General features: G+C 40.6%; 1 protein-coding gene across 5 annotated transcripts in view; it reads left to right on the forward strand.

The window, feature by feature from the left end:
- The first annotated feature begins 1957 nt into the window (after positions 1 to 1957).
- The window catches only part of Ccdc186 (coiled-coil domain containing 186), a 35134-nt gene continuing 13760 nt past the window's right edge, over positions 1958 to 23331 (forward strand). Inside the window, exons 1-8 of one of the 5 annotated variants that reach the window (XM_057777899.1) lie at positions 1958 to 2163; positions 3443 to 3687; positions 9872 to 10551; positions 13277 to 13403; positions 14405 to 14533; positions 15527 to 15739; positions 16614 to 16733; positions 22842 to 22946. In XM_057777899.1, coding sequence (XP_057633882.1) covers positions 9893 to 10551; positions 13277 to 13403; positions 14405 to 14533; positions 15527 to 15739; positions 16614 to 16733; positions 22842 to 22946 — 1353 coding nt within the window. In that variant the 5' untranslated portion in view covers positions 1958 to 2163; positions 3443 to 3687; positions 9872 to 9892. Of the gene's footprint in view, positions 2164 to 3442; positions 3688 to 9865; positions 10556 to 13276; positions 13404 to 14404; positions 14534 to 15526; positions 15740 to 16613; positions 16734 to 22841; positions 22947 to 23331 lie in introns of those variants that run through there. The other 4 variants (XM_057777898.1, XM_057777900.1, XM_057777901.1 and 1 more) reach the window with 4 other exon arrangements.

Below are 23331 nucleotides of genomic sequence, written 5' to 3' on the forward strand. Positions count from 1 at the left end.
CTTGTTCTCTCTCCTTTGCACCTTGCTGTCCTTCTCAGATTTCTCCTTCTATTTATCCTCTCTGTCTGCCAGCCCCGCCTATCCTCGCTCCTGCCTCACTACTGGCCGTTCATCTCTTTATTAGGACCATCAGGTGTTTTAGACAGGCACAGTAACACAGCTCCACGGAGTTGAACAAATGCAGCATAACCAAAATCACACACCTGAAAATAATCTTCCCCAACAGTTGTTACAACTTTAGAATGCTGTCTCTCCCATTCGTTCAGGTCTCAGATCCCAGGTCCAGCAGACAAGAGCTGCACAGGTTGATGAAAACTGACAGATATCAAATACACATTTTATGAATGTGATTTATGATCATGGTAGCAGGTTTGATCATATAGCTGACGTAGTATTTATTACATTTCTCCCCTGTAAAGTTTTCCCTTTCTACATGGTGTGCCGTGGGAGAAGTCATTACTATTACACATTTCTTGCCCCAGACTTGGAGTCAGGCCTTGTAACTTTTCAGACCAGGCACATATGGTGGGAAACAGAGATCTGGAAAGTAGGGCAGTTCTTTAGGCTGTTCTTTTCGGTAGACACTTTCATGTCCAAGGACTAAATTCCAGGCCTTGTCCATGCTAGGATAATGTGGCATCGCTGACTTCTTCAAAAAACAAACAAACAAAAAACCAATTTCATTTGGGGTATTTCTAAATCCAAATATAAGACTGCAGTATTTCTAGCTCATTCCTCTGGTTTTGCATCATTATTTCTTTTCTTTTCTGTTTAAGACAAATTAGCTCCCCAAGCGTACTTGATGTATTTTGTTACTAGTTATAAAATCAGAAATACATTTCAAAAATAACGCTAGCGTTTCTCCTGACAATGTGACCACAGAAATGGTATCCACTCTTCTTTCGCTTTGTAATAACACACCTCACTAGTAATGTTCGCCCAATTTGTTTTTAAAGCCAAACAATTCTTTTCCTATGCATGCATGTATTCATGCAAGTATGTATTTACAGACAGGGACTCCAGGAGGTAAAGCTCAAAGGCCTTCCACTCCACCTTCCCAGTGTCTGGATAACAGGTGTAAGCCACGACTCCCTATTCAACCCAACAATCTGTCATTGGCATCATCATTGCAAAATGTGCTGTAATATTAGCGTCATTTACGGAGGGAGGCATCATTTTCTTATCAAAAAGACACTGGCGTTGCATTTTTTCCTCCCCAGCAATTATGAAAGTAGTTTAACAGGAGTTAAGTTATGCTTTTCAAACTTACCATTGAGGACGAGTCTTAATTTTCACTCACGATTTATGTCTACACGGTCCTATACTTTGGCAGAGGTGGTTTGCAAAACCTACAGACTGAAACTGCTCGCCTTCCTTCCTTCCCCAAACTGGGCTTGGTCTATAATTAACACCCTTCTTGCAGCCACGCAACCTTCTGGGACACTCAGTCAGGAGCCCTAGGTCCTCCCCAAGGAGACAGATGCATTAACAGGTTATTAGTAAACGATGGTATCGGGTGAAGATTCCAAGTCAAGGGTGTCATGCAACCGCTGCCAAGACCTCTCACGCACAGGTAGGTTGCTCCTGCCGACTTGGCCCACCCACGTCCAATGCAAAGTTTGCCCCTTCAGAACCGGGAAGCCATATCTCGGTTCTCTTTTTATTACTTTATGCCACTGACTCACTACGTGACCGGCCAAAGGGTGAGGAGGGAAGATGGCAAGAGTCCTTCCTATCGACACAAAGCCACGGCTTGGAGAGGGAAGGGCACGGAAGCCCTTGCAAGGGCAGGCATAGGTACGAGGTACACGGAAAAGTCTCTAGGAGCCCCGGGACAGGAGGCGGTGCTTCGAAAGCCACGCCCACCCCCAGGTACCTAGCGTCACGCTGTCCGCGTCGCGCCGATTGGCTCCTCCCGGGAGTCCCGCCCCCTCAGCTGTAGCCGCGCCGGCTTCGGTGTCGCCGCCATCTTTGTTGATGTGTCAGCTCCCCGGGGGTGATTTGGGGGAGACCCTGGGCTGAGAGGCAGGGGTCGGCCGCGATCTCCACGCGTGACTTCCTCGTTCACCCCGTGTCCGCGGGACCCCGCCATGGAGACGCTGGCTCCGGAGCCGGAGCTTCATCGGCCTCGTTAGGGTGCGGCCCGGAGCCGGGCGACGGACGGTGAGTGGTCGAGGGGCGTCCGGGGCTCAGGGGGACTCGAGGGAGGCTCGGCGGGGACTCGCGGGGGGCTCGGCGGGGACTCGCGGGGGGCTCGGCGGGGACTCGCGGGGGACTCGGCGGGCGCTCTCCGCGCGCCGTGGTTCCTGTCCCGGCCGGGCCGTGACTTCGCTCGTGGGGGCGACGGCGGGATGGCGGGGCCGTCGGGACTGTGTCCGCAGAGCCGGGGACTCCGGGAACGCAGCCCCCGGCCGCCGCCTTGCCTTCTTCCCACGCGGGCTGCGCTCTCACGTTCCTTAGGAATGGTTTTTTCTGGTTGTGACCAAAGATGTCAGTGCCTTTCGTGAGTCTTAGTCGGGAGTCGTCTCCAGTGTAGATCTCCCTTCCCACACATCCTCAGAGTCGCCACCCTGGGAAACAGTGCAGGTAGAAGAACAAGGGCTCGGCTGCTAGCCACGGGTCACTCGTTAAATACCCGCGTCTTGGTTTTTGTTAGGTGCAGAGACCCGGGTTCGGATGCAGAGCACCCGCGTTCGGGTCCTGCGGCTCCGTTTGTGAGCGTCGGCGCAGAAGAGTACCCAGGGCAGCTAGCCAGGTTCATCGGCCCTGTGTCCTGCGCCCTTGAGGGCCAGCCGTTTGCTTTCTTCTGAAGTGGTAGGCAGGATGCTTGTCTGAGGAAAGTGAGGCAAATGAGCCTGACAGTGTTTCCGGGGACACTTGTAGACACTCAGAGAACAGTCTAAGTGTTTCTGCTCAGGTGTGGAGTGGCCTTCACAACGTCTTCACCTGTATCTTTGTGTGTGGATCCTGTGGAGGAGGCTAAGGACCCAGAGACAGTGGTACTGAAACCCAAGGGTCTCAGCTGCTCTTCAGCCCGGTGTGTATTAATGATCACACAAATAAAACAGCAGTGTTGATTGGACCGTTTCTTTTTGTTCCTCTTTGGTCTTTTCATGTCTTAAATGCAGTGAGGATTTGGGGGAGGCCGAAAGTCTTGTGGTGCTGCCCCAGTGTGTCCTCCTTCGCACAATGTGATAGGTAAAGTGTAACTTTGGAAGACTGCCAGAAGATGCGTGGACTTGTTTGGTTTTTTTAAAGGCCAATTCTAACTCAGAATATAGACGCTTGTTTTTTTTTTTTTGTTTGTTTGTTTGTTTTGTTTCTTTGTTTTTTTTTTAACAGAGCTTCTATGGAGTGTGATTGACAGTCTTATTTTTCTTGACCAAAAGACCGTGTGCTAGGGCAGTGACCACTCATAAGCATTTCGTTCCTTCACCCACAGACTAAAGAATTGTCCTTTGATGCTGCTCATTGAGGCAGCATAGCTGATGATGGCTTAGCGCGGTCAGTTCTGAACGCTGTTCATAGCTGCGCGGTGACCGTAGTAAACAGCATGCTCAGCACAGCTCCGTGAGGAAGCCGTGGTGTGATGGTTGGAAGCACAGAGCAGCCATATTTAGAAAGCTGTCTCTCCACTTGAAGGGGACTAGTACTCTCCCCCAGTTTACAAAAGTTATCTGACTCACGGTAAGAAAAGAATATTTAACCTCAAATTCTGCTTTGTTTTCCTTTTAGTAAAAACTGAGATATTTCTTTTACTTCTTGTCTTAAATAACTGAGGCCAAATTTTGAATTTTTCATAAGTTCACAAACATCACTTGGCATACAATATTTAGTTGTTCTATTTAGTATTATTTTAGAAGCAGAATAGGATAGATGATTTAGATCTACAAATGATACTATAATCTTACATCATTTCAAACTTACTTGAACTTTCTTAACAGATTTTGTTTGCTCTAAGAAGTAAGATATTGGGGTGAAGCAAACCCAGCACAATAGTGACTGGTGTGAGCACATTTCTTAATGCTTTTCTGTCGAGGTGGGTGAGCTGATCCTTCACTGTAGGATTATGTAGTAAGTACTAATAAATAGTTGATGTTTTGAGTAAACTACATCTTGGCAATTAGCTAAATTTAGGTATCAGCCCAACTCTTTAAAGGAAACTTAAAAATCCTGTTTAATTGTGTTTTTCAGATTTTAAGAACAATGAGATAAAAATACTTGTTTTCTTAGACTTTATTACAGTTTATTGAGTTTGTAAAAATAGCTTCAAATTAAGATTTCTATATCTATTTTCTGCCTTAATAGTTTAAAAACCATTTTAGGGTCATATAAAAATGCATAGATCTAAAGTACCAAAACTATGATTGCCTCTTCCAAAGGCAGGTGTTAATTTTATATACTTCAGGATGTATAAACTACCTCAGTTTCTCATTAGAGATAAAATATGAAAAGATCAAAAAGAAAGAAGCAAACCCACCAGGACTGTTTCATTTGTGTAGTGAATGAAGACCTGAAGGATGCTCAATACACTAAAATTCTAATTTGTATTTGATTGCTGTCGTTGAAAAGTCTTCCTTCTCACAGAACATTCCTAGAATTCTAAGAAACCACTGCCTCAGCTCTCATCTCTTAAAAGTAGAAATTGATCTGCGTAAATTTGCCTTCTAGGAAACCTCGGTGCCAGCTGTTTCAGTCAGGGCAGCTGAGTCAGTGTTTCTCACACAGGTTCTCTTCTGCGCTGTCTCTTGATACTCCGAAAGTGTCACAGTTAATGCAGCTTCAGATTCACTAAATTTACTTACAGATTTAGGGATTATGAGGAGATAATGATTGGATGCTTCTAAATTTAATTTTTACTTTTGACTTGAGTTGCCATACCAAAATCTTGTTAGAACTAATCAGAAAGGTAAGTTTATTTATGCTTTTTTTAAACTGTATTTTCGAAATGTGTGAACATTTCTTGAAATATTTATACTTTTAGAAAAGACAGGAAACCATTTTATTGAAGAACAGAAGTGTGCTCACAGGCCAAGTTTACATGTGTTAATGCATATTGGTTCGAGAAGTACACAACTATTATTTGGGAGTGGAGTGGCGCATAATTTAAAAATTGTAAAAAGTATGCTGAACTAAGATTTTCAACTGGATTTAAAACATATGTACACACACATATATATGCACACATACATAACATACATATACATATCTTGTGAAATGCTAGTTGACTTTGAAGTACTGTAATGATAAAGTAAATACTGATCTGTAGTGTTTCAGCATTTTACAGCAGCAAAACAAATGAGATTTAATAGTCTCTGTGTTAGTCTTGTACCTCAGGTCTGCACTTGAGTGTGCCTATTTTATTCCACACCACGTTCCCAACACCTAGAACAATGTCTACATTGAAAAAGCTGCCCCATGTATATTTGGCAGATGAACACTTTGGAAATTATTTTTGATCTAGTACCTTTGCATAAGGCTTATTTGATAACCTATTACCAATTATGTGTAGGTGGAATTCAGTTTTATTTACAGTTTAGTGAATTAGCCTATGGTTTTTTTGTTCATAAAGCACTAATTAGTGGGAAACTGGAAAAAGAACTGAAAACTTAGTGTTTTCAGTTACACAGTTTTGTGTGGAATAACATTTTAGAAATGAGTGTGCCCCAAAGAATAAAAGAGGAGTTGGAGGAGCACGTGGCATTGAGCCTTTGATGGGTTGCCTACAGCTGATGCACTCCACTCAGAGGGAACCCAGTTCCCACTGCAACAGACTTAAGTGTGAGCTGGTCCTATCCTATTGTGTCAGAAACAGGAAGAACTATGAGGACAGCAAGAGAATTAAGAGGGATTTTGTGATTGTGTTATAAATAAAGTATTTTCCTTCATGAATAACTTACTACAAAGTCAAAATAGCAATGCACGTTATAATCGATAATCATACTTACTGTATGTATCTGTGAACACGATTTGTCCTGTAATCAATCTCTAGTTTTACCATCCTCCCCTTTTATACTCCATTCACTCTTCAATAATTTTGATGACAGCACTTCCTCTAAAAGAAAAAACTTGGACAGCATCCAAATGGTTAATTTTACATCAGCATTGCTAACTGGGGACGCCTGTAGGGGAGCTCAGCTGACTCCCCCTGCCCCTAGTTAATGGTAAATAGATGAGTTTTCATGGATTCATTGGATTCTGTCTGCAGCAGTTAATGCCCTCCTCAGTGTTGATGTTGTTGTGTGTACAAGCATAGATCCTCCTTAACATCTCCTTTTTTTCCTCTGGTCACAAGTCAGTATTCATTGGGGCATCAACAAACTAAATTTGCACAGTCTTAATGGATATCATGTGCCAGTTTATATGATTTTTTCACATGTCATAACACATTGAAAGTGTATGTGAATTACTTGTCTTTTAAGTTTAGTCTTTGATAGAATATGTAAAACAAATTCAAAGTTTGTGTAAGCAGGTTACTTTGTTTTGCTGTTACCTAGATAAAGCTCCTGTAGAATGGGAGATGCATTCATTGTTCTGCACTGTCTTGTACACTAGAGGTCTCCTTACTAAAGCCCACTAGAGACTTTTCTGTCCCAGGTCATTTCACAGAGCTAGTGACTGGGTCCTGCTACCATTGAGAAGAACTAAACAGTATTTGCAAAAATGGCAGTAAATGTTGTACAGAGTGCATTTGTTAGGTTTGTCTTGTTCATTGCTGTTATTGTTTGATGTTGCAAGAACTACACTCATCTAAAAGGTGGCCATGTCTTCAAAAGGGTCACGAAAGGCTGTGTCTGCTCGATGGGTGTAGATGCAATGTGTTTCAATTTACAGGACAGAGATTGTTCTTATGCTTGTCATAGGGATAATTTGGGGGAAAGATATGACATTAGAATCAGTCCTTAAACATAATTAGTCTCTTTCTGAATATGAGCAGAGGTCAGGTTTGGAAACTGGTATGACAGCTTTTCTGAGGAATCTCAGTGATTTCATTTAAAAACCAAAAACAACAGCAAAAAAAAAAAAATCACAAACATATTCTCCCTGAAGAAAAATAGAAGAAAAATTGAAGCTATAAGTCTCTAACTGCTTGACTTAACAATGTCTGTCTAATCCTACTCCATAAGAGACAGGTTTTCTGTCTTTTCTCTGGCTAGTCTTTCCAGGGTGGAGACAGAACTGAAACTTTAAAGAGGGAAGAAGAGGGTCCAGTGCATCACTTCAGCTGTCTGTGTGTGATTACTGTCTGGTAGAATGGACAGTAAGTGTTGGCAGGTTCCTAGCCTCCACGCTTGCCCTTTGTATCGTGGGAGGCTCACTTCACAAGTACTTCCTGGTCCTTTTTGGCAGTCAGTATACTACATATTTCTTCACTTCTTTGAATTTGATGGTTTACTTCCCTTAGTAACATGGTCCCCACTCCTGTGACTGTCCCAAATAATCTGCCCTTCTATTAACTGCTTTGCTCTTTGATTTGAAGATACAGAAGAGAGAATTGAATGAGACTGAGAAACTACATGTTCCAGGTCTGAGATGAGGCCCAGGTTGGATTGACAGAGGGGATAGTGACAGAAAAGCAGGAGAACAAAATGTTTAAGAGGTTATGAAAGCACAGGAGAAAAGGGGGAAGTGAGATGATTAAATGTAGGATGCCATCGACAGGGAGGTACTCCCTTACCGGGACCATAGTTAGAGGTTAGCTTTGGCCATTTTGTTTAAGACTTTGGAGAAGCTCCAGTAGGAATGCCTGTTCAAGTAGACTTCAATATAGTACAGGCATAGCATGAAGAAGAGGAGAGAACGCCATGTCTGTGACTCGGTACAGGGCTGAAAATTCTTGTGTAGGCATCTGCTGTGGGTTATTGCTTCAAGTTAGCTAACTGGGTAAGTGCTAGGAAGGGAGAAAGATTTAAGTGAACCCTTGAGACAAAGGAAGCCAAATGGAAGAATGTGTTTTACTGTTGACAGATCATGATACACAAAGAAGAGTCTCAAAGCTGTTGAGAAAATTTCTTCTTAACGGAATGCTGGGGAGTCACAATGCCTTTATCATCTATTCTCTGTTAAAGGGATTCTTTATCTGCTGTGAGTTCAGCTTCTGTTGGTAGAGCATTAACTAGTTATGAACTTTAAAGCCATTGCAGTTTTACATTTGTAAGATTTCAAATTCAACAGCAGTGAATTATAGCTTACATTCATTGTATATCATTTCACATGTTATTCTTTAAAAAAGATACTTTGAGTGAACTAGTTTGTAAGTTGCTTTGAGGTTAGTACACCTGTCTGAGATTCAGATTTTTGGAGTAAGTTACCGAGATTCTCTTGTGTTTACTGCAATTATTTGTCCGGTCTAAAGTCTTTAATATCAATACGGGCTTGGGCCTTTTATGAAACATAGACAGCATAATAGTGTTCATTTGTGTCATTTGGAGGTAGGTGATACATAGTTAAGTGATTGGGAGCCTGAGATTAATGACTGTAGTAATTGTCTCCACAGGTGGTCCAAAGGAACAGAGTGTTGGACAGTGACTCCTTTCTATGTTCTGGAATAATAGTCTTCAAGCACTAACTTTATGTTTTGCAGGTTTTTGGGCAGCAAGTATTTGAGAGCTCACCAGATGCTGGAGATCATACAGTAAAATCAAATGTTGTAATAAATATGTCTTACATATCTATTATAATTATTATATTATAATACAATAAATTATAATTTTAACAAGTTTATTATAATTCATCCATAACAAAATTTCCTCTTTCTTAGTGCTGTGAGGTCTCTGAGGCCAGTCTTTCCTTCCTTGTCTCAGTGACCTCTAATCATAACCCTTCTAGAGTTTGATGTAGGCATGCATTCTTCTGTTGTACAGGCCTTCCTTTCCACACACATACTTCATATTGGAATTACTTCACTGTTGTTGCTTATCTTCCCAGTAGCAGTCTGATCTCGTCTTTGGTAGCTTCTCTGTATGTATGTGCTCTGTTGAAACATGACCAAAGACACTGACAGTTCTTTTCTAATTAAAAGTTTATATTTTCAATTTTGTGTATATATTTGTTGGAGTTAGGGGTTGTGCTTATGAGTACAGTGCCAGAGGATGTCAAGCTAGGCTGTTGGATCCCCTGCTGTAGGTACAGGCAATTGCGTGCTGCCCAACATGGGTGCTGGGTACTGAATTTGAGTCCTTTGCAAGATCAGTATATACTCTTAACTACTGTACCATCTTTCCAGCCCCTGGTAGAAGATCTTATATCCTATATATATTTCAGGATAATTTTTGAAGTTGACTAATTTTCCATAAAGAAGATAAAGGAGGAACCTTTGTAAATAATATAAAAAGGTATTCTCACCTAGTCAAATAAAATGTTGCTCTTGCTGACCTAGACAGATATAGACTCTGCTTGATTTACACTAAGAATGCTTTGAAATCAACAGTAGAACTGGATTCCCAGATCCCTACCTAGGTGAAAAGCTGCTTCCTGTCAAGGGTTGGTTCCCAGCGAGGTCTCTGAGCTGAAACAGCTTATTATTTTTCAGTTTTCTTCTTGGTGAATTTTTGTCATCTTCACTCTTGTGCATTGTGTGTTATCTTCCTTACTGTTCTTCCAGTTACGTGGATTGTTCCTTACCCCTGCAGCTACAAACCAAAACTAACTAGTGAGGCTGGCTGACCCAAGAGGGGGAACACGGAGATACGGCATTGGGCCACCTACTGTCCCCTTTGGGTTTGACTGTCCTCTTTGTTCTCTAAGGAAGGCCTTATTAAAGGAATTGTGAGTGGTATACTTTATGGTCATGTCATAGAGTCTGTGCAAAAATGTAAAAGCTCTTGGTTTAATTTTTAAATTTTATTTGGTTTCTTATATGTAAATGAAGATCAGGAGCAAATTTGAAGAAATGCAGAGTGAATTGGTGCCAGTCAGCACATCAGAGACAGTGCCCATGGCCTCCCTTTCTTCCAACGCAAATACTGGGACAACACCTGAGATAAAGGAAGACTCGTGCAGCCCGTTCCCTGGTGATGAGAGCAACAAACTAGAAACCGAGTCTGAACTATTGCCATTGAACTCTGACAAAATTTTATATCAGCCTAATGAACACAATAGTCAAAGTGAACAAGAAAATTGTATTCCAGACTGTGGTGCTGGTGAGAATTGTTGTGCAAAAACAGACGCATGCCCAGAAAACTCTGAACAAGTAGATGACTTTCCTGCTGGGGACTTTGCAAAACAAGTGTCAAAAACAAGTGACCCAGAACAGACAGTAGCACAGATACTAGCAGAGTTAGGGTCACCTGAATTTACAGAAGCCAGTAATCCAAAGACTTCCTCAGCAAGCCTCTATGATACGGACTGCACCAGGAAACTCATTTCTCAGATAAAGACTGTTCCAGCATCAGATGATTTGTTGGGAGAAATCGAATCTGAGCTCTTATCTGCAGAGTTTACAGAGGAACACCAAGTCCCAAATGGAGTGAATAAAGGGGAGCATGCCTTAGCCATGTTTGAGAAGTGTGTGCACAGCAAGTACCTGCAGCAGGAGCTCACTATTAAAGAGTAAGTCTAGTGCTGCGGGAAGAAGGGCAGGCTGCATTTTCTGTAAGGAAAGTAGCCTCTTTCTCCTTTTCATTTCAGAATGCAGCCATTCACATAGTTGGTGGGTGGGTGTCTACTCCCTAATAACTGAGCCATTCATGTTTGCTGCTTCCTACTGTTGTAAGTCTAAGAGAATAAATATGGTAGCTAGTTACTGTAAGCTCATCAGGGAGTAAGAACCTTTTACAAAGGCAATTCAAGTTATGTCAGAATAAATTTGAAAGGAAATTAATTCAAAGTCATGAAATTTAAGTTTGGAAGAACAGAAGAATTAGTTGATTGAGCACATTGTGCTTTTAGACTTATGTTTGTGTAGTGTTTTTTGATTTTCTTCAGCCTGTTTTTCTTTTTTGTTTGGTTTCTCGAGACAGGGTTTCACTGTGTAACAATCGTGGCTGTCCTGAAACTTGCTCTGTAGACCATACTGGCCTGGAAAACACAGAGATCCGCCTGCCTCTGCCTCCTGAATGTTGGGATTAAAGGCATGCACCACCACCTCCCATCTTAATTTTTCTACTTTTAATTTAAATTTAAAAAACTTTTAAATTTAAATTTTCTAATTAAAAAATGAGTGTGTTATGATGTGAGAGGTGTGCACATGTGGAAGTCAGAAGATGACTTTATTGAGCCATTTTTCCCGCTGCTCACTTAGATTCTAACCTGGAATACTGCTGACCTGTGATAGACTCTGCTTTTGTACTTGAACCATCTGTGCTTCTCTTCCTTGTAGGCTGCTGCCTTCATTCCCCAGTAGTCTGCACCTACTGTGGTAGTGCCACCCCCAGAGATTATTTCTGATACTCTTTTCTATTTTTCTGAGATGTTGAATCTTAACAGTTTATATAGCACTTATAAATTTAAAGATGTGTACATCTACTAGTCTTAGGTGCTAGTAATTATGTGACTGGCACGCCCCTTAAGTTTAAAATCTTCACAGATACACTATGTGCTGCTGTTGTCCTGCTTCAAGGTAAAATAGAAGTGTATATAGGCTTAAGAGCCAAGCATTGTGAGTTTGGCTTTAGAAGTTTTATCAATTATTACTGGAAATCATCGGGTCACAAATTATAAATAAAAAGTATTAGAAGTACAGTTAAAAAAAAAATCCTCTTCTCTTTGTTCCACCCTGTCAGAGCAGTGTGGTAAAGTGGGGCGAGGGCATTAATCAGAAGCCTGAAATTGGAAGAGTCCTGTTGGCTGAGTCAGATTGTTCATTCCTGTGAGAGAGAGAGACGGAGCTTATTTTGTGTCAGTCTTGTGGCTATTATGGCATCATATAAGTGTCAAATATTATAAGCTTCACTGAGTTTTTTGTTTTGTTTCACATATAATATTTTTAACTCCAAATAAAACACTTGTTGGTTCAGATAAGCAACTTGATGTTTTTCTTTTTCTTTTTTTGGTTTTTCAAGACAGGGTTTCTCAGTGGTTTTGGAGCCTGTCTTGGAATTAGCTCTTGTAGACCAGGTTGGTCTCGAACTTACGGAGATCCGCCTGCCTCTGACTCTGATTAAAGGCGTGCGCCACCACCGCCCGGCCTTGATGTTTTTCTTAACTCTTACCTCCATTTAATATTCTGTGAAGAACATTACCTTTCAGTTCCTTTGATTGAGACTTTCAAAAATGCATCATTTACCAAATGTCTGATTTGCTGAGGTTTTTGGTTTTTTTGCTTAGTTGGGTTTTTTTTTCTGGCAAAATTGTACGTATTGAAAATGTACAGTGTGATGATTTAAAGTTATTATAAAGTGACTTTGCGATCAAGCTGGTTAAGATTTCTATCCTCTTGCATAGTTGTGTGTGTGCTGTGAACCCTTAGGATTTATTCTCTTTGCCAAACTTCCTGTTCCAAATACTGTTTCCTCTCTTCCTTCTCTGGGTCTGTCTCCTGCTGTATGCCTGTATGCCCTGCCCCTACCCCCTTTTTTCTTTTTCTTTTCCTCATCCGTCCCCCACCCCTTCCACCCCCCGCTTTCCTTTTTTTTTTTTCATCCTCTTTTCCCTGTATTGTGCTAACGGACCTTAAAATGATGGATATGTATCTTCTACACCCCCAGCCCTATTATCACCACTAAATTTCCAGAACTTGTCTTAATCTGGAAATTTGTACCCTTTGGATCTCATCTCCTGTATCCTCTTTCTGGTCCCTTGAAAATACCATGCTACTCTGTTCGCATTCTGTTATCCATACATCAGTAGTATTGTTTAATGACCCAACTTAAATTCTTAAGAACAGCTGTCTGTGTGGAGTTTGTACACATGACATCTAAGAATAACAAATTTAGGCTGAGGGTGTGGCCAGTGGTAAGGAGCTTGCCTAATAGGGCTGATTGACCAGAAAAAAAAAAGTTTTTTTAAATATCTGATGTTTGAATCAACAAAGTTGAATATTTAGGCTTGCTAACAAAACTAGCTGCTCTTACCTTTCTCATCTTCTTACCTTTTCTTCTGTAGACAGAATTAGAAATAGTTTATCCTTAAACTACAATCACTCAATTATAAAGACATGCTCTGAAGGCATCATTGGGTGTGGGGTTTTGTTCTTATATGAGTATGGTATTTTATTATAAAGAGGTTACTTGAGAGTATTATATAATCATAGGTGTCTACATCTAATCTGTAGATAGATATTATTCCATATCTCATTTCCCCTTTTGCCATGTTTATATTGCCATTTTATATTTAGGTTAATTAAAGAAAATAAGAATCATCAGGAACTCATCTTAAATATTTGCTCAGAAAAAGACAATTTAAGAGAAGAACTGAAAAAAAGAACAGAAACAGAGAAGCAACATATGAACATAATTAAACAGGTAAAAAAATAAGTCTTTCAAGACCATACTTAAATTTATAAAGTAAACTTCTGAATAAAACAGTGTAGTAAATTAAAGCACGTCAAATGCGGGACACTACTTCATATTTAAAGCATTGGAATGACTGAATTGTCTTATATAAATAATGACTTGTATAACTGTTCCAAATAGGACACATTTTTTGCCCAAACCATGAAAAAGGTCTGATTTGGTTTAATTTCTTACCAATTAAGGGAAGATATACGTAACAGTAGTAATGTTTCTGGACGTTTCTGTCTAGCCTTGGGATCTTTTTCTCCTTTATGTTCTAGTATGGTTTCATTCTCAATGTTCTATGAGTTCTGCTGTGAAGGTCAGGCCATGCTAACTGGAGTCCATAGCCGGAACTTTCCTTCTTTCTCTCTCTTTTAATGGGTGTGTTTGCTGCATGGATGGACGGGCAAGTGCGTAGGTTGGTAACAGCAAAAGCCGCTCTTGGTTTTTCTGAGCTTTTTTTTTTCCTATGTGGACTAGGTATGAGTGTCCTGTACCGAGGTGGCAGAATGTAGCACTGGCATGTTCTTGTGTGAGCATCACAAGGTGCACTTGAACTAAGAGTGCTGAGACAGTAGGGGATGCAGTCTTGGAGCGTGCCTACAGCCCGTCATTTGCACAAGCATGACTATCTCCTGTTATTTCCTAGAAAGCTGTGTGATGAAAACAGCGAACAGCTGTATAATAAAAATTAAACCAAGTTTTCAGTTACTTGTGTTTCAATACGTATTTATTACACCTTTACAAAATGAAAGGAGACTATAAGCTGTTGTGTACAGTAGTTAATTGTGATTTTTATGTGCTCCAGGTCCCACATGTAGCCAAACTAAAAGGCTAAGGTTCCTGTGAGGGAACCTGAGCAATAGTCAGGATAGATATTTTGTATTCTTCCATTGTATGTATTAATTGTATCATTGGTCTGTTTGGTACAGCTATAAACTATAACCTGGAAATCATTCCTTTTACAGTTAGAATTAAGAATAGAGGAACTGAATAAAGAAATTAAAGCTTCCCGAGATCAGCTAGTAGCGCAGGATGTCACAGCTAAAAACACAATCCAGCAGATCCACAAAGAGATGAGCCAGCGGATGGACCAGGTATTCATATCTCTGTTAATCTGGTAGTTCGGTACTTGTTTTTTAGAGCACAGCAGTTAGGCTGTTGTGACTCTGGTGGTATTCATACACAGCTTTTAAAGGAAGCCAAGGACTGGAGGGGGTACTTAGCTGGGAAGACTGCTTGCCAGTCTTGCAGAAGTCAGCATCCAATCAGGTGCTCCCAACCACCTGTCACTCCAGTGCCAGGGTTCCAATACCCTCTTGTAACCTCCAGGGGCATTCACATGCATGTGCTGAGACAGAGATACACACATACACATAAATATAAATACAAAAATAAATCATAAACAGTGCTAAGGCAATCATAAATACATGCTAATTTTAAAAATTTAATAAATTAAGGGACAAAATGAGTCACCTCTTTACCTGTCTCCAGTCCCTTCTTTCTTCTTTTCTTTGTTCCATAGGTAATTATTGACATTTTGTTATATCACATATACCTGTACTATGACACCTGACACCTGCTTGCACGTACATGTTTTCACTACCCCCTTTTGTGTTGCTATAGCAAAGTGCTTGAGTCTAAGATATTCTGTTACAAAAACAGAAGCATATTTATGTTATAGTTCTGGAGGTTCAAGGGCAGGACAACCCAGAGAGAGTAGTTGTGTTAGATGACTCCTGGTGACCAGAAACCAGACTTCACTCTCTCTTTCCAAGTGTCTGCCTACGATCCTGCCAGCCGAACCCCACTTCAAGTGTGAGGATACAGGAACCTGTTAATGTGGACCCCAGTGGATGGTCCTCTTCCTGAGGCCCAGAGTGGCACAGAAACTGGCAAGGAAGTGTATGTGGAGAAGAAGGGAAATATATATACATAAAAACCACACCAACCAAAGTAAAAAGAGTAAGAAAGGGCTGGGCACTTAGTACAAAAGTATGTGTCCACACTGCAGGGAATAGTGTTTATCTGTAGATGTTTTCATGTGAAAATATTTTTTTATTAATGCTAGGTAATGTTTTCTTTCAAAGGCCAATAAGAAATGTGAAGAGGCCCGTCAGGAAAAGGAAGCGATGGTAATGAAGTATGTGAGAGGTGAGAAGGAGTCTCTAGACCTTCGAAAAGAGAAAGAAACACTTGAGAGAAAACTTAGAGATGCAAATAAGGAATTGGAGAAAAACACTAACAAAATTAAGCAGCTTTCTCAGGAGAAAGGGCGGCTGCAGCAACTCTATGAATCAAAGGTATAATTTGTGCCTAATCTGAAGGTCATGCCTCTTTCCCTAGTCACACAGTGGTATAGGACTGAAACATTCGGACAGAAAGTGCTTTTTATTAGCTGACTGACATGAGTGTTTTAGGTGCCTCATTCCCTGCTTATAGAAAGGTTTTTCTTAATTATTTTTAAAACTTTCTTCTATAACCCATTAGAAAAATTAGTTTGTATCTCAAAAAATTGTTTTGCTAAAATATGTACATATTAGTGTCAGCTGTGAATAGCTTTAGAATCAAAAGTATAATTTGGCCAGAATCTGTTTTTTGTTTTTTTTTTTTTGTAATTTTTGTTTTAATTTAATACATTTTCCTCATGCAGTGCTAGGGATTGGGTTTAGGGCATCATACAGGCCAGACAAGGCCACCACTGCTGAGCGCATCTCCAGACCTGGCCAGAATCTTAGTGTAATGCTTAGTTTACGATAGACTAGAACTTATATTTTTCTTATTGAAAAATTTATTCTAGAGTTGTCCTAGAAGGTTGAATAGCTGAAGCCATGGCTATTCAGAGCTTTTGCTATTGTCTTTTAGTTTGGAAATGTTGATATTGTCCTCAGGGATCCTAGCAGAACCAGCTCAATCATTTTTTTACTTTACTGCCAGGCAGTTAAGAAGAATCAGAGTGTGTTTGTCTTCTTCTGTATCCACTGGCTACACTAGGTAATAATTATCCTCGTGTCTACTAATTTGATTTAGAGTTTTATTACTCTCTTATTGAACCTTAAATCAGCTTTATGGCCTGTGGGCCATAGTGTACCCACCCTTGAATTATTGTGTTATGCACAAGGGTATAAAGACGCACAGTTGATTGTTTAAATGAAGAATGACCTAATGTGCTTTTAGGAAGGTGAGACGTCTAGACTCATCAGAGAAACAGACAAGTTAAAGGAAGAGATCAGCTCTTACGTCATTAAAGTCAAGTGGGCACAAAACAAGTTAAAGGCTGAAATGGATTCACACAAGGTGAGTGTGGCCATGCAGCGGGGTAGCCATGAACACTGAAGACAAGTTTGGAGGCAGCTAACGAGTCCTAGAACTTTCCTTAGTGATTCCTGCGGGGTGGATTGGATCTGAATGTTGGCTCATCATAAGAAAAGGATTTTCTGCCCAGGCTTAGAATGTTAAATTTTATAATTCAGAGTTTACAACACCTAAATTTGCCATGTTATTTAATCTTTTTATTTTATTTTTTTGATACTCAAAATCTGAGGGCAGGGAAACTTCAATATATGTTGGAATTAAAATGAGGAAATTTAAAATATCTTAAGATTCTCATAATTAAAAATACATGCTTATATGTAAATATAATTAAATATAAATAGCTTATCTGTTTTCATAAATATTTTATTTCTTTTATGCTGGCAAAAACCAATGTATGTGCATGAATGCACATGTAGTGCTAGGCTAATTACCCTGTCACTGACTGCTTGCTTCAAATACCATTTTATTTATAAATTAATATAATGAAATGGAGTAATAAAGTCCAGTAACTGGTAATGTAGCTAAAACACAAATAGAGTTGTCTTTGGAGAAATAAAAATCTGCAGATGATAAAATAATGCTAAAAATCAGCTCTTAAATGTGGCTTAAGTAGAAGGGTGGTGTTATGAAAATAGTGTGTCATTTTCCAAGTTTTTATTTATTTATTTTTTTAAATGCAAGTATGTATTTTATTGCAATTTTAATAAGAAAGATTGTCTCAAAATTCATACCCCTTTATTTGAAAGTAATAGATTGATATTTGATTGGTATCATTTGATAATTGTATGATTCTGGACCATAAGTAATCCTAATTTTAAAAACTGATTTATCTGTATATGTATTTGTATGTTCATGCATGTGTGTATGTGTGTCTGTGTGTAAGCATGACAGGTAGGCCTGCTCTTTTTTTTTTTTTTAACTTATTTATTTATTAAAAATTTCTACCTTTTCTCTTCCTCCTATTTCAAAAATAGGCTTAATGATGCTGTCTAAAACATAATTTCAGGTTGCCTTCTTGTTGTCGTTATTTATTATTTGTTTTGGTTTTGGTTTTTTTGAGACAGTTTCTCTGTGTGTAGTCCTGGCTGTAGATCAGGCTGGTCTCGATCTGTCTGCTTCTGCCTCCCAAGTGCTGGGATTAAGGCGTGTACCACTACTGCCTGGCCAGATTGCCTTATTAAGGATTACCAAGTCAATAAAGTTGTTAATTACCTTTGGATGCTTGTATGTTAGTGTCAGAAAGTTGTAGGTAGTATGTACTTAGTGACCAAAGGTAGGTTAGTAGTGAGCGTGTAGGAAACTACCAAGAACTCCCAGAAGCCAGTGGGGCAACCTGACTCACTCAACTACTCAAGATTTTCCTTGTACTCTGGGTTATGTGGTAAGAAATTAAAATCTGAAATTCATAATTACTAGCTGCCTGAGTTGTTTTAGGTTCTGAGCACAATGCTTAATCATTTCTAATGTCTGTGGCACTTTCTTTTCCTCTGTCTATATTCCTAAGAGAGAATCTTAAGGTCTTTTGGAATATTGGCATTAAACGTGCATATCTGTGAGTCCTGAATGTTTAAGACAGGTTGTGAGAGACTTCTAACGGCAGCATTGAGAGGGAAAACCAGGTAGTTTAGAGAAGTGACTGAAGGCTGATTTCCTGTGAGCTGACGTGATGTAGATTAACAAGTTAGAACATAAGAATAGTAAGCATATTGACCTGCCGCATGTAAACTTTGTGTTTACTCATTCTCTTTTAAGTAAGGCCTTTGGTTTAGCCAGCCAGCATTAGCCCTGTGTAGAGCACTGTGTTAGGCAATGCGGAGATGTAAGCGTCAGGAGATAGCCTTTGCTTTCAGAGTGTCTGCACCAGGGCTCTGGCTCAACTTGTTCTGTGCATCTTTCTACTGGCTGGGAGATGGAAACTGAGTCAAGATTTAGTGGTAATCTGGCAGTGTGGGAAACCACTCAGATGAGCAAGAGACAGAAGTGGCTTTGTAAACTTTCCTGGTCCCCGCTTCAGTCTTAGATACAAACATTGGGATACTGTGGGTTCTGAATCTGTTGTGAGCAGTAGCCTGTTCAGCCCTCCAGAGCATGTTACCAGACTTGAAGTCTAAACTGTGTGTGTATCTGATATCCGGGTCAAGATCAAACTACAGAAATTATTATTTCCACCAAGCTCTTTTGTGGGTTTAACTAAAATTATTTCTCCAGTATCTAGCCCTTTAAAACAAAAGGTTTTTATTTTTTTTTTTAAATTTTGAATGTAGTGAATAATGAAGAAAGACTTTCCATCCTGTACCTCATGTACTTGCTTATCTGTCTGATTGACATGGTCTCACTTGCCTGACCTCAGAATAAGATCTCACTGGAGCATAGGTATGGTTGGCAACAGATATGATCATGGTCCTTTGGCAGCATGGTTAGCTGTGTTGGGTGCTTGCCAGGCAGTTCTGCCCCCAAAAGCTAGCATGTCTTCAAGCAGGATCTACAGAGACAGGCAGGATGCAAGAGAACTTACCCTGGAGGCCTTTGCGACTGGCACTGTTGTGTGTGTTCTGTCTGCTCCACTGCCTAAAGCCAGGGCCTGTGCTGCCTGTGCTCCACAGCAGCTGTCTCTGTCACTGTGCTGCCTCATCCTCATGGGCTGTCGGGCTCATTAGCTAGAGTTGGGAACTTCTGATGGTGTCCCACTTCCTAAACCGCCATCCGTTTGTTCCATAGCTTTACGCTTAATTGCACTCTTGCACTGTGGGATAGCAAGACCCGGACATATCCTTCCATCTTAAACTAAATGTTCCCAAAATACAGAAACTGAAAGGTAAAAGAAAAGAAAACCTTATGTACACACAAAGGAGAAAAATAATAAAAATATGTGAAGGTTTTCAGACTTGAGACAAAAGACAGTATAAGATAGTAATCCCTCTCTGAAATAGATGAGATTATTGCCAGGCTTCTGACTGCAGCACAAGGAGAGGAATTGAAACCAGGCCCAGCACCTTTCTGGATTGAGGATATAGAGTGCAGAGTATGGAGGACAGGAGGACGGAGTTCAGACATGCAAAACTAGTAGAGCCAACAACCTCTGAAGTCCTCACAAGGGCCAGGAAATAAATGTTCCTGTTGACACCAGCCAAAGTGCATGGACTCCAGCACACAGGGCATTAAGTGGCCCTCAGCAAAGTACTACTTTAGTGGTGAGGGTCATCTTACTTGAAATAAGCTTGCTTAAAAGCTATGTAATTTAGCCATGCACTAAAACGAATTACAAAATATTTTCAAGTGATTTTCACTGTGTTTGACACCTAATGAAAAATTACCAGCATGCAAAGAAACAGAAAATTGTGGTCCATAGAACAAGAGGATCAGTCAATAGGAACAGATCCAAAATGACTCCTAGTATAGAATGGTAGACAAGGATGTTAAAGTAGAAATTATAAGTATCTCCAAGGAGATAAACAAAGGCTTGAGTCAGATAAGAGGAGACATGAATGCTATTTAAAGTTAATATTGATACAGTGTTCATGATGAAAACATTGTAGAATCAACAGAAGATGAAATACTGCAGAAGACAAAATCATTGGATTAAACAGCAGGAGAGAGGCTGGGGATTTAGCTCAGTTGATAGTTATGCATGAAGCCCTAGATTCAGTTCCTATAAAACTGAGCCTAGTGGTGCATGCCTGTGATCCCAGCACTTAGATAGTGTGCATGCCTGTGATCTCAGCACTTAGGCAGTGTTCAGGGTTATCCTGAGCTACCTAGCAAGTTTGAGGCCAGCCTAGGCTGCATGAAACTTTTCTCAAAACAACAAAAATCCAGCAGCTTCCTGAGTGATTCCCAAATATATAACTTCTACATATAACACCAATGCCTATGTTCGACTGCATTCTTTATACCTGACATCTTCAATAATTTAGTGTCTTAAACTAATAAATTGTTTCTTCCCTCCATTACCTCCCTCTTCTGTCACCTCCTTATCTGAATAGATGATGACCCAATCTTTTAGTTGCTCATGTCAAAAGGCTGTGTTCAACCTCATTTCTCTCAGCATATCCAGCCTCTCATCTTATGTATTTTAAGTCTGCATTTACCCAACACCTCACTGGAACTGTTTAGACAGTCTGTAGGCTCTGAACCCCTCTTCTAAACTTTGTTGTTTTATTTTTATTCCTTAGAGTCTAATATAATGAACATGCCCTTTCCTTATATGTTTTATTTTATTTTTTTTATTTAGCTTCATTAGTAGACTGTCAGTTTCATGGGGGTAGAGATATTTGTTTGGTTATACAGCCATTTTCCTTGAGAATAGAACAGTGTCTATAAAGGCTGGGGAGATGGCTCAGTGGGACACAGTGCTTGCTGTGCAAATGAGACCTGAGTTCAGATTCCCAAAAAACCCATGTAGTAAGGGCACTCCTGTGGTGAAATGGGGGCTGAGACAGGAGCATCTCCAGAAACTTGTAGGCTAGCTAACCTGGTGCATGCAGCTGCAGCAAGGTGGACAGTAAGGGCTGACAGCTGCTGAGGTTGTCCTCTGACCTCAGCATACATACACACACACAGGTATACAAGGTTTAACAAAAAGGAACAGTGCCTGGAAGTGCTCAGTTGCTAGGTAGATCAGATACAGTAAGCATCCTTAACCTATACCCAATATGACTTTTTAAAACTTTATTCAAATGTTCATTTAATTAGTAACATTTATTTGGTACACAGGAATCTCACTTGCTGGTTTTGGGGTATTGAAATGGTTCAGAACTATATGTCAGTTGTGTCTTAGTTCTGCTATTGAAGATGCAGAACCACAATTGTTACCTAGTCTAAGATTCTTAAATCTTCAGATTATTGAATTATTTCTAGTTTAAACGTTGCTAGGTTTTAACATATGGCCACTTACTTAAAAGACCAGTAGCTCAAGGAAGATAAGTAAATGCTTAATTATAGTATTTGTTATTGAATGACACATGTAGTGTGTGGAGCCTAGATGCAGTGCGGATGTTGAGGAGAGAAAGGCACAGCTGCTCCAAGTGTAAGAACAAAAGGAGAGCAATAAAGGGACAGGATGCCGACCTGCCTAGAGCAGAGGTTGCTGCCTGGCGTCTCTTCATAGATGCAGTAGGTTCTTTTCTCACCACCATGCCAGAACATGGGAGAAAGCCTAGAGGAAGGTCTTTCGGGGTCATATGTTTGCACTGTAGCAGGAAAGGCATGGCCGGCACTTTGAAGGGCCTGGTCACATTGCATCTGCAGCCAGGAAGCCGGGAGAGCTCACTCTCTGGTGAGCAGAAAGCCAACAAAGAGCAGTGACATACACAGAAGAGAGTATGAATGTTTTCAGTGGGAATGGGGCAAGGGGTGTTTGAAGAGTCAAGTGGTCAGGACTAGAACATGTGAATAAAGAGTAAGAATGAGAAAAAAGCAACTGGATTTAATGGGAGTAATCCCTAAAAATCGTGTGTGAAGAATTGCCATTTTAGTAGAGAGGTAGAAACAGACCGTATTTAGTAGCATTGTTCAGTCAAAAGGGAGCTTCAAATCGACGTCAGACTCTCTGGGATGTGCAAAGAACCATTGAACACCCTGCTTTTCTTACCACCTTAGCCATTTTGAGGAATTTGGTGAAAACTGTCCATTTTAACTTATTTATTGTCCATCAGTTAACTGTGATGACCATTTTCACTTTGTCAGACGCAAACACTACTGCCAGACCCTTGCTTAGCCCTGGTCTAGTGCTCCAGCAGTGTCTTAGTCACTGCTCTATTGCTGCGAGTGGGGTCGGCTCAAAGTTTTAGAGGGTTAGTCCATTATCATGGCAGGAAATGTGGAGACCTGCAGACAGACATGGTGCTGGAGAGGGGCTGAGGTTCTATATCTAAATCTGGATCCTCAGGCAGCAGGAAGGAAGAGTCAGCAGCCACTCAAAGCCCACCCCAGGTGGAATACTTACTTCCTCCAGCAAGGCCACACCTCTAATAATGCCCCTCCCTAAGTCTATAGGGACCATTCTCATACAAACCACCACAAGCAGGACTTTGCTGTTATTGTTCTTCACATCACTGTGGTTAATTTTGTCTCATCACTTTGTCACCACAGGACACCAAAGATAAACTCAAAGAAACAACTACAAAATTAACACAGGCAAAGGAAGAAGCTGAACAGATCCGGCAAAACTGTCAGGATATGATAAAAACATATCAGGTATATTTCCTTTTTGAAACAGACTAATTATCAGAACTCTGTTTTCACAACTTTATCCACCAAATTTGAAGTGTACATGGATTTCTTAAGGCGGTTAAGGCAGCTGGCCTGGTGGGGAAGATGCTTGCCCAAGCAAGCATGAGGACTGGAGCACCCACATAAAAAGCTGGGTTTGGCAGCATGCATCTGTAACCTTGGCTTTCTCTGGGTGAAGAAAGATGGGACGGGCAGATCTGTGGAGCTCACTGGCCAGCCAATTTACCAAATCAGTCAATTTGAGGTTGTGTGATATCCTGTCTCAAAAATAAGGTATGTGGGGGGGGGGGGGGCAATTGAGGAAGACCTGCTGTCACCTCTGGCCTCCATGGGAACACGGGCACACAAC

This window comes from Chionomys nivalis, chromosome 8 (assembly GCF_950005125.1).
Source record: "Chionomys nivalis chromosome 8, mChiNiv1.1, whole genome shotgun sequence".
Classification (NCBI taxonomy): Eukaryota; Metazoa; Chordata; class Mammalia; order Rodentia; family Cricetidae; genus Chionomys; species Chionomys nivalis.